At 36.2% G+C, this 12,645-nt stretch overlaps 1 protein-coding gene across 1 annotated transcript in view; it reads right to left on the minus strand.

The window, feature by feature from the left end:
- Positions 1–206: 206 nt before the first annotated feature.
- The window catches only part of cfap20dc (CFAP20 domain containing), a 400,449-nt gene continuing 388,010 nt past the window's right edge, over positions 207–12,645 (minus strand). The window contains exons 14-15 of the mRNA XM_060835856.1: positions 6,593–6,722; positions 207–319 (exon numbers count right to left, since the gene is read on the minus strand). Coding sequence (XP_060691839.1) covers positions 207–319; positions 6,593–6,722 — 243 coding nt within the window. The remainder of the gene's footprint in view (positions 320–6,592; positions 6,723–12,645) is intronic.

Raw genomic sequence — 12,645 nt, forward strand, 5'->3', positions numbered from 1 at the left:
AAATAATGTGTGCTGAAATGTTGCGGCAGACCTCAGAAGATGGTTACATTCATTTCCACATCATTCACTCTTCTTTTGGATTGAAGTATTTTTATCTGACTTTATGAATGCCAGGGGTGTCTTTGAAATGAAATGCTGTTGAAGCCCTTGTAAAATCCAAGTTGCATCCATTCAACAGTGTTGCTTCAAAAGTCTCAATCTTTGACTCATGCTAGTTCATAGTACTTCCCTGTTTTTGGATCAAAGTAACAATTCAAACAAGGATCATACAACAGATCCAGTACTTCATCTTGATCTTCAGCATTATTTGCAGTATGATCTGTCAAATATAAGACAAAACAAATATAATATAAAAGGATTATGAGGCACATGTGAAAACAATACATTTTCTCTCAAAACGTTTGTCTGCATTTTGTGGTTCTTTTTACAATTTTGGCCAAGACACCAAGATTTTTGAATAAAATGGTCATAGCAGATTTGCTCACTAGTATGAAAAGGAACAAGATTGTTCAAATTTGCATCAAGCACCTCTGATGCTATCAATTTATCAAAACTAAATGCATTTTGTTGGTGCTTTTTCTTTTCCAATATTTTAAGATTCAACCTTCAGTATTTTCTTCTCTGAGTTACAGGCTCAGAAATCTTGCTGACATTCCAATTTGAAATCATCTTTCAACTGAGGTGTAATGCTAAGACCCTATCTGCTCTCTCAGCTGAATTTAACAGAACCCAAACCATCATTTCAAACAATAGGGGAGATCATTGCTGATCATTTATAACATTCACCCTTCAATTAGCATCATTACAACTGATTAGCTGGTCATGATCATACTGCTGTTTCTGAGAGGTGCTATGTCCAAATGGTTATAGAGTCACCGCATGGAAACAGACCCTTCAGTCCAACTTGTCCAAGCAGACCAGGTATCCTAAATTAATCTAGTCCCATTTGCCTGCATTTGGCCCATATCCCTCTAAACCCTTCCTATTCATATACCCATCCAGAAGCTTTTTAAATGTTGTAATTGTATTAGCCTCCACCACGTACTCTGGTAGCTCATTCCATACGTGCACCACTCTCTGCCTGAAAAAGTTGGCCCTCAAGTCCCTTCTTAAATCTTTCCATTCTCACTTCAACCTATGCCCTCTAGTTTTGAACTCTGCTATCCTGGGAAAACAATTTTGGTATTCTTGCTATCAAGGCCCTCATGATCTTATAAACCTCCATAAGCTCACCCCGCAGCCTTTGACGCTCCAGGGAAAATAGCCCCAGCCTATTCAACCTCTCCTTGTAGCTCAAAACCTTCAACCCTGGCATCAATCTTGTACATCTTTTCTGAACCTTTCCAAGTTTCATAACATTCTTCCTATTGCAGGATGAGAACTGAATACAGTATTCCAAAAGTGGCCTAACCAATGTCCTGTACAGCTGCAACATAACCTCTCATCTCATATACTCAATGCACTGACCAATAAAGGAAAGCATACCAAACACCTTCTTCACTACCCTATCTATCTCCAACTCCAATTTCAAGGAACAATGACCCTGTACTCCAAGATCTCATTGTTCAGCAATACTCCCCAGGACCAAATCATTAAACATATAAGTCCTTCCCTGATTTATCTTTCCAAATGCAGCACCTCATATTTATCCAAATTAAACTCCATCTGTCACTCCTTGGCCCATTTGATCAAGGTCCCGTTATATTTTGAGGTAATCTTCTGGGCTGTCCACTACACCCCCAAATTTGTAAATACTCATCTCTGTTCCTGCCTCACTTGTATTCAATTTGCTTGAGCAAACTTTGTGTTGTCAGAATTCAGCTACATGTCCTGTTCAAACTTTGCGAAAAGTTCTCTCTCTTTTTCATTAAAGGTATAATGCAATGGGAATAATTATGCAAGATAAATGAATCATTGTGACCATTTTATTGGCCTCAGAAATAAAAGATTCAGTGGTGCCAATGGCCAAAAAGAGACACAGTGAAGAAACAAAGATTGTGCCAAACCAAGGAATGACTTGTTATATGAAACACATCAGAAAGAAAAAGAAAGAAACAATATGAAGACCAATCCAACCAAAAAAGGCAAAGAAACAAAGAATCAAAAGTCTGAATACAATTTGTTCTAACTTCATCAACAGAATCAAAAGTTATGGTTTAAGCATTGAAGGGGGAAGGACTGTGATATAAAATTAAAGACATAAGTATACATGTTATAAGGAGGACATTCTACGTGAGCAGGCAGGCGTATAAGTAGATAAACCTCCAGGGCCAAATGAAAATGTTTCTGAGGCTGCTGAGTGAGGAAAGACAAGAAGTAGCAGATATATTGCCAATAATTTTCAATAACTCTTTGCTCACAGGAGAGGTGCCAGAGAACTGGAGGACAGTTAATGTGGTGTTATTCAAGAAAAAAGCAAGAGATAAACCAGGAAACCACAGGCCAATCAATCCAAACTCAGTGTTGGTGAAACTACTGGAAGCAACTCAGACTACTGGGGTTCTGGTGTTACAACAGTGACTACATTTCAAAAAAAAATATTTTAATGGCTGTAAAGCTCTTTGGGCTGTCTGGTGGTCACAAGAGGTGCTATATAAATGTTAGTTTTTGTTATACTTGAGTTAGCAGTTTGTGTAGACACGGAGACCCTGTTGCTATCAAATTGAAGGATTGATTTAATACCTAGCAGTGGTTCACAGAATTGTACCTTGTGTTTGTAAAGCACTCCTTACAGTAGAAAAGGAATTTGAAATAAAGATTATGTGAAGAGAAATGATTGAAACTATGTCACAAGGCAAAATGGAGGGACTGAAATGACATAGTAATTGAGATAAAATCAGCTAATTAGGAATGTGGTCCGAACCCTGGGGTACTTCATTGTCCTGAAACACATTTCTTTATCTTTATCAAAATTACTAATCTTAAAATGAGATTACCAGATAGTGGTTAACCAAAGACATTGAAGGATGTAGGACCAATTAAACTACACTACAATGATTTTATTAAACTACAGATCAGTTTCAGTGAACAAATGGCTTTTCTCTGCTCCCGTATTCATACAAGGTTCCATGACATCGATCCACTAACAATGAAACAAAAACAGTATATATTCAAGTTAACATGACGTGAGATTCAGAGTGGAATTTGGTGCAAAGGTGTTCCATAGCTTTGCGGCTTTCTTCTTTTTCAGTGGTAGACATTGCAAGACAGAAAAGTGCTATTAAAGTAATCTTAATAAAGTGCTACAATATATCCTGTGGACATACTGCAACTACATTTCATTGGTGAATTTTACTTTGAAAGGCAGGACCAACTGACATATTCATAATGGTATGGGATATAGGTAAAGTAGTGTTACTTCTGCAATTATAATTACTTATGCAAGGTAAATGAACTCACACCCATGTGTAATTGTTTCAACTAAGAGCTGAGTCAACTAGAATGCAAACTATGTGGAGGAAATGCATAATTGTTTTTGTATTAGCTAAAATTGTGCAAGAATGAAACGTGACAGCAAAACAATGGTAGGTGTTACAGACAAATAGATAAGTGGCTGTGAAGATGTAGGTTAAGCCAGAATAGCTTGCACAAGTTCTAAGCATCTGTTTCCCACTTTTGCAGAAACACAGGAACAAACCCCAATTAAAAGGTCATAGGGATCAGTATGATTGGCGAAAGCACAGATGGAGGGAGTAGATAATGGTGAAGAAAGGATGTACCTAACAATGAGTCACAGCAGGATGTGGCCTTGAGAGGCCAGAACTAAGCATTTTGTCACAGACAAGGCCGGATTAGGCAAGAGATAAACAGGAGTAATGGGTACCGGTCTTAGAGAGGTGGAAGATGTAAACGGGGAGGAGCAATGGGATAAAAAAAGGAACCAAATTACATAAATATCGTGTATTTGTTGAATTCAGTGTGTGTTTGTCTCTGCCTTGTGGATAATGGACATCACATCCACTTGCAAGTGTGAAATAAATGACACTACTGATTCCGATCTTGTCTCGGACTGAAATTATTGAAGTGAGTGAGCTTTGTTTCTCACACTGGGATAAAGTCAAGTATCTTGTGTGTTTTAGTACCTGTATGGATCTAGTGAATGGTCCTGACTCTACAGGGATGCAATCTGCTTTCTTTTCTCAGGATGAGAGCTACTGCCACTCAAGCTAAAATTTCCACAGATGACATTGTTTGTACACTATCTACCAGGCACAGACTGCTGCAATTTACACAGGTACACTGCAAAGTCAAGCTGATCCATCTAGGCACAATGCTGTTTGAGGTAGTCCTCCCAAAGTCAGCTCAAACATCCTCAATGGAAACTCAATTATATAGTCAAGTTTTCACACTTACTATTTTTCCTGTTTGTGCGTTTTGCTACAAAACAAAAACGATCCACTCAGCATTTACAGAAGCAAACTAGTCAGCAGTATTGAGAAATATTTTGCGTATAGAGTTATATAGTTATATAGCACAGAAACAGGCCCTTCAGTTCAACTCATCCACACTGAACAGACATTCAATCTGGCATTGGTTCATTTGCCAGCATTTGGCCCATACCCTCTAAACCCTTCTTATTCATATACCCATTGAGATGCCTTTTAAATGTGTGATTGTACTACTTCCTCTAGCTGTTCATTCCATGCATGCACCACCTTCTGCAAGAAACAGTTAACACTCAGGTCTTTTAAATCTTTCCCCTCTCACTTAAAACCTATGCCCTCTAGTTTTGGAGTCCTACTTCTACTCTAGAGAAAAGACCCTGGTTATTCACCCTATCCATGCCCCTCGTGACTTCACAAACCTCTAAGGTTACCCCTCAGCTTCCAATGCTTCAGGAAAAAAACTCCCCAGCCTATTTGGTCTCCCCCATAACTCAAACCCTTCAGTCCTGGCAACATCCTTGTAAATGGAGGCATGGTGGCTTGGTGGTTTGCACTGCTAGCTCACAGTACTAGGGACCTGGGTTTGATTCCAGCTTTGGATGAGTACCTATTCTCCCAGTGTCTGCATGAGTTTCCTCTGGGTGCTTCAGTTTTCTCCCACAGTCCAAGATGTAGGGGTTAGCTGGATTGGCAATGCTACAGTGTCCAAGGATGTGCAGGGAAATGGAGGGTTATAGGGATAGGGTACAGGTGTGGTTCTGAGTAGGATGCTCTTCAGAGGGGTGGAATAGGCCAATGGCCTGCTTCCACAGTGTAGGGATTCTAAATCTTTTCTGCCCCCTCTCAATGTGAACCACATCTTTCATATAGAATAGCAACCAGAACTGTATGCAGTAATCTAAGTGTGGCCTCGCCAATGTCATATACAGCTGTAACATGACATCCCAACCCATATACTCAATGAAGGTAAGCATACCAAACGCTTTCTTTATCATGCTGTCTACCTGCAACTCTACTTTCAAGGAACTATTCACCTGCATCCCTAAGTCTCTTTGTTTGGCAACACTCCCATTTACTGAATACAGTGTACAGTCTACCATTTACTGTATACAGAAGCAAACTAGTCAGCAGTACTGAAAATATTTTGTATAGAGAGTTATATAGCCCTTGTTTGCCTTAGCAAAATGTAACACCTCACACTTATCTAAATTAAACTCCATCTGTCTCTCCTTGACCCATTGGCCCATTTGATTAAGGTCCTGTTGTCCTCTGAGATAATCTTCATTGTCCTATCATTGAGATTAAATCATATATTCAAATTCTCTCATCCTCATATTTTGTTGCTGGGCATAAATATGATTCCAGTATTAAATGATTCAATGAAAGTTACACTGGATAAATAACAAACATTTGTTCTCAGTTAAAGAAGTATTTGCATTTGATGTGCAGTGGCTGTCAGAATTTCAAATACAACAAGACACTATTCTTGAATCTCTTTTTAACAAATGCCTTGAACTTAAAAGAAATTCACACATTTTATGATGAAACCTCTCAGAATATTTGAATATCTAATGTTATAGTTATAATTTAAAAATTCCAAACAGAACTTTGAAAAAAAACACCTGTTTGTAATGCACTAAGAGGAGCCATCTATAATAATTCATTTTAGATATCTTGCCTCATAATATAGTCTGTTCCATTAATGAACATAGAGTAATAAAAGCACAGGATGAGATAATTTGGTCTATTGACTTGGTGCCTGTCCCCTGTAACACAATAATTTAGTTCTATTCCTCCACTGCTCTGCAAGTTATTTTCCTTCATGTGCCCACCAAATTCCTTTTGAAATCATTCACATTCTCCACTTCCACCACCCTTGTAGGCAAAGTCCAGCTAGATAGACTGAGTTGTGGCCTAACCAGAAAGGTTCAACACAACTTTCTTGCTTTTGCATTCAATACCTCCTTTTATGAAGCTCTAGATCCTCCAAGTTTTACAAATAACTATTTCAATACGTGTTCCAACTTTCAAAGATCTACTTGCTTGAAATCCCAGCTCCCTATTTCCTTGCCCTCTTTAGATCTGCCAAATGAAATCTATATTTTATATTACTAAAACATGATGTTGAAACTTTTCCTCTTTAATATTGTATATTGATCCATCTGTTCTGCTAAACTGTCAGGCTCAAATGCATGAAATTCTCATACTTCCGATATCCTGACGAACTGCAGGTTGTCTGGGTGAAAGGGCAGTTTTCAGATCTTTCAGTTGTTCACTGGGCAGAATGATGGGGGGACTGTAAATATTACCCCAGTCTCTGTAAACATAAGAAAATAACTATTAAGTACAATACAGAAAAAAAGTACTAATTTGAAAAATACTACGTTAGAAAAATTTAATTGATATCATTACAAAAACATTACTGAAATTGGTATTAAACAGATATGTTCACCTGGGTACTGAAACCTAACAGTAGTAATTATGTTACTATTATAATTAGCATTATATCTATAGTATAACTATGTTACTGATGAATGCCTTGATCTTTATACACATTAAAAATGACAAATCACACTGCAAATAGAAATTAGTCTTTGATTCTGGTGATTGGTATGTCCATTGTCAGATCACTAAATTCACTGGATTAACTTAGTTGTTAGCTAGGTTAGCTGGGAGATGCATGTTGTGATGAAGGTCCACAGAATCTCACTTTAAAAATACTAAAACAATGGATGACCGTTACATTATAATAGCTTATATCATAATAACGTGATAAAAAGCAAATCACAATGTAATTATAATTAATCAGCAAATAAAACAAGGAGGAATTTAAAGCATCATCTCAAACACAAAAGTAGTTTTTTCTGCTAAATGACTTCACAATAATGTGATAAGCAGTTTAAGTACCTCGAGATGGGTAGCTATAAATTTAATACCCTTGGCAGACCTGAGGATGATGTAGGAGACTCAGGTTGCTTAATTTTGCTAGCTTAGCTCAGAGGAACATATTTGCTTGATATACTGATTAGTAATAGAATGAAACCAAAGAAGAAAACATCACAATGAATAACTAGTCTTATTGAGAAAAAGAAACAGAATAAGAGCATCCGATTTTTCAATCTAAAATTTAATTGTTATTTATATAAAGTTGAAGAGCAGTATTGTTAAATTAAAAATGAATTAATTTTAGATCTCTGTTACACATAGCAAACATATTCAGTCATATATATTAAATAGCGCAGCACATTCACTCACAAGATATGCATCATTTGTCAAAGGCAGTAAAACCACTCACTACTTTTTACTTTTACTGCCCAAAGTGGGTCACAACATTCTAACTGAGCCACATTGCATTAAAACACATCATAGACTTCACATCCAACTACTTTATATTTCAAAGTTGACTTCAGGGTATGCTGTTTTGGTTTTGGTTGCTGATGTGATTGTTCTGAACGAATGACCATGGTAATCAGTGCATAAGAGATTGCCACTCCACATTGTTACAAAGACACTTAATATTTCATTATTTTTAGAAGACTTAAGTTTTAAAGGAATTATGGAGAAATTGATTTATTTCAGGTTTTGTGGAAGTACCTAGAGTGGTTTCTTTAAAAGAGATTGTTGAAATATGGACTCTGGAGATTTTGCTTGACATAGTTTCCTAGAAGATATGTAACTAGTGGTAATTCCTAGCTTTGTTGTAGATCACACTGGGCTTTTTATGAACAGTGACTGGATGGAAAGCGCTTTCATGTCAGCAATTGGTTGGGAAATGAGAAGCCTGTCAGGAAGGGCTGCCCAGCTGATCTCTCCTATTTTCTGAAAAACAAACTTCTTGTTGCGTTCAGGGTGAAACCTATTCAACTATCTGAAAGAGTGATTGAAGGAACCTTAAAATTGCATTTCTTAAGCATTCTTGAGAAAACTGTGAATGCCAAGATTGTAGAATAACTGTACAGGATTAGTGACATAACTATATGTGCCAGAACATCAGAATGACAGACTTTAGAACTTTCTATTCTTTTTGCTTTTGACTTCAAGAATAATCCTAAAGTAAATGTATGTATATGCGTGTGTGCGTGTGTGTGTATGTGGGAACAAGGGAGGGAGTGAGTGAGAGAGAGAGAGAGAGAGAGAGAGAGGATGCATATATGTATATGTGTACCATGTTTGTGTTTGAGTATGCATGTGTGATTGTTGAGGGGCATAAACATTTACACTTCTATATATAATCAACTCATATACTAGCCAGTTATAGATCTTTCCATTGAAAATGTGATATTGATAAAGCATTTAATTGACCATCTCTGTAACTGGAATTTTTCTTGTATGTTGTGACCTGTGGAGAAGTGGAGTTAAAATGATGGTGCACTCAAATTATTTGAAAAACTATCTAAACAAATATCATTACTTACCATTATTTCTTTGGAGTAGGGAAGGAAAATTGTAATGGACTATTCTTTTCAGCATTAAAAGAATAGTCCATTTTCCAGTATAGTGAGCGTTGCTGTGCGAACTTTGTATGAAAATAACATTTGGCCGAAAATGGACTAGAATTTTTACATTAGGTTTGTCCACCTACCCACATTGTACAAGCATAAAGAAGAAGAACCAAAAAGAAATTGCACCAAGTAACTTCAGAAAGATAGGAATGATCAAAATAAAGGTCATTTGAGCTAGAAAATAACACAGTGCAAGTGAAATCAATCAGAAAACCAGATAGAAATTGACAGCTTGCTAAAATTCCGACAGGCTATGATTCAGAATATCAATCAACAGCAGCCTTGATCTCTAATCTTTTATCCGAGAAATCAATTTAATGGCATAAACAAGAAAAAGGAGGCACAATTGGAAGAAAAAGATAAATGCATCAAAAACACACAAACTGTGACACTGTAAATGACAAAAATACAATTAATTATAACTGAGTAAGTAGCATACACTGCCATCTCTCAGCAATTCTTCGACATTTCCTTGGCTGTAAAAGGATGAGCAAGGTGTGATTTTGAAATCTCCATATAAGTTACTTTGCAAAGCAGTTGAACAAAAGGTTTATATTATATAATTCAAGATATTGTAACTTTATTTGTTGCTTTGAACAAAAATTTATTGTAATCAATGATTTTGAGATCATACTGTTTGAAACTGACAGCTCAGATACTTTTGCACTTGCAAATTTTCACAACCTCAGAATGACCGCAAGGAAATATTTTTGAAATGTAATTCTATTGTAATGTAAGAATCTCGTTTTTAAAAAATTGGTGTAGATTAAGGGATAAATATTGGCCAGAACATAAAGCAAAACGCCCTTGTTCGTTTCCAAAACAGTCCCATGGAACTTTTAAAAGAGCTCAGAGAGCATCTCAAGTTAACATCTCATCTGAAAGGCGTCACTTCTGACAGTGCTGTGCTCCATCTGTAGTGCATCAGAGCATGAGCCAAGACTTATGTGTTCACATTTTTGCATGAGACTTCAAATCACAACTTTCTCAAATTGAGGTAAAGGTGAAATCAATTTAACAATGGCTGATACAAGAAGCATATATCAAATTCTTGATGAAATAATTTTATTTCAACCTATGCATTGTATCTGTACACTGATACTTTTTGTTGCATTCTGGGAAAAGCATGAGGAATAAAAACTGCTTCAATCATAATTTGTGGTGGAATTTGGCTGGAGGTCAGATTTTAGTATATGGCACATTCAGCATACGACAGACCTTTCTCACAAATTATGATTAATAAATCACAAAATGTACTGGTGATGTTTAACACATTTCAAAATGTGAAAAATGGGCTTTATTTTATTCCATTAATATACCTATACCAGAATTGCAGTCAAGTGATTGAATGGATTTTCCAAATGCAAGACTTAAAATTGTGAGTGAATGAATTGAAATTAGTAAAAGCAAATGCATTAGGGAAGAAATGGCCATAAATTACCAAAATTGTGATAACCTTTTGCCATTTACTATATGTCTCAAGCCAATATGGCTATTTTCTTAATTTTGCAGCATCACAAACACAGACCTTTACATTCATAGTTTATGTGTTATTGCTAAGGCTGATGTAATGTGTGCACTGACTGATACTGTGCAGCTGGGACTTAAACAAGCACTACATTGTGTCTCTGTTAAATATTATACTGTTTTCAAAAACAACTAATTAATAATATATTCACACACAGATATGCTGCTAACAAACCAAAATTAAGAATCATGCACCCAATTATTGTTTCACTTTAGAAAATAATCTTTGTCAAATGAGGTAAATTCAGACTATTTTTCCAGCAAACCCTTGAGTAAATACTAATGTCATAAAAAAGACAAATTTCTACCTGCAAATTCCCATGAAAGATCAATGTTCACCACATTAAATATACATTTCCAAAAATGTTTTGTTTTCAGTCCAAAAATAGTAATAACACCAATTCTTAAATTGGGTCTGATTTTATCTTCAGCTGTCTGTAACCATTCATACAGGTTGCAGAGATAGCCAATCTACTTGTGTTACAATCTATTCAAGTGAAGTTCATTAAAATGATTAGGGTACCAGCTCCACATGGTGCCCATTCTGTGAGCTACAACCCTTGTTCAACCAAAAGAAATCAGATATGTCGAGTTGATACACAATTAACTTAAAACAGCAGTAGGAAGAACCTCACAGACACAAAGAAAATTATTTAAATAATTGGCTCAGTAGCTTCCAAGGCAATGACCACCACTTTGAGAAATGAATTGTGTGCAAACGATGAGATGATCGTACATTTAGCATACTTACCCACCCTATATTGACCAGGTGTATGACTTTATAAATAAAACACTGCAGCTCTGAGTCAGTTGATAGCATTCTCACATCTGATTCAAAAGGTACATGTCCCACACCAAAAATTTGGCATACAAATCTCGGCTTTCATTCCATATGGTGCTGAGGAAAGACGGTACTGTTGATAGTTAAACTAAGGCCCCTTCTACACTCTCAGGTGGACAATAAAAGATCCCATGGCACTATATCATGGACTAGCAGTAATGTCATTTTGCCTCCAGCAGAATATTTTACCTGATGCAGCAATGCTTATGTTACTAAAATCCAAAAGAACTGTGGATACTGTAAATCAGAAACAAAAACAAAGGTGCTGGAAAAGCGCAGCAGGTTTGGTAGTATCTGTGAAGAGAAATCAAAGTTAATATTCCTGTTCTGATGACCGCTCCTCAGAACTGAAACATTACCAATGCTTATGTTATTTTCTGGATTGTCTGTGGATATTGTGATATTGAATAATACAATAGCATTAATTACAGCGAACAATTATACATTAAAATCAGATTACAACAGAGCAGCATTGACCAGTATGTCATATTATGCTTTAAGTGAACAGAGGGTAAGGTGGAGTATGAGACCTCAGGTCACATGATGTGATAGAGTGATGATATGAGCATGTCTATTAAAGGTACAATTACATACTGACCTTGAGCCATAACACAACAAACAGGAAAGTTATCCCAAGTATAAGTTGTTGGTTATACAAATCCCAAAAGATAGAATAAGTCTAATTTCTAGAACAGAATCCAAAATTCAAACATTATTTGTTCCAAATATAAGATTCTCACGAGAAATTAACAAAATCAATCAGACATCAAAATAAGATTATGCTAATCAGTCAGAGGTATTCTACAATTGGAGATGGACCTTTGAAAGCTAATTGCTTAAATAATGGGACCCTAGTTGAAGATAGCTCACCAGAAATCAGCTAATCAGTGAGAAGTCAAGTTACATTTGGAATATACCGCCATGTTTGAGTTAATAAAATTTGGAGAGTGTTGACAATAAAACACCTTTATATATTTAAGCGCATACTTTCTTGGCAGAATTGTATAAGCAGCTGGAAAGCAGACTGGAATTTTTCTAGTCTTTGATTCTTCACACAACTGGCAAACCTTGAGCCCTGCTTAATATTTCTTATTATTTTCATGTGTCATAAACAGAAATTTTAAAGAAAGAATTTAACTCCACTGAACCAATCAACTCAGTCACAGACATCTTTAAATTTGAAACACTAAGACCATTTGAATCGATCTTGAAATCTACCAGGTCACTAAATGACAAACGGTACACTTATTTTCTTTACCCTCTTATTTTTATGGACGCTAATTTGACCAAACAATCGTTCCCTTCACTGGAATCTGTATTTCTGTGTGCACAGACTTTGAAAATGTGTGTGAGAGCCGGTGAGTCAATGTTTACTTTTGCATTTATGGAG

The sequence above is a fragment of the Hemiscyllium ocellatum genome, chromosome 14, assembly GCF_020745735.1.
Source record: "Hemiscyllium ocellatum isolate sHemOce1 chromosome 14, sHemOce1.pat.X.cur, whole genome shotgun sequence".
Taxonomy (NCBI): domain Eukaryota; kingdom Metazoa; phylum Chordata; class Chondrichthyes; order Orectolobiformes; family Hemiscylliidae; genus Hemiscyllium; species Hemiscyllium ocellatum.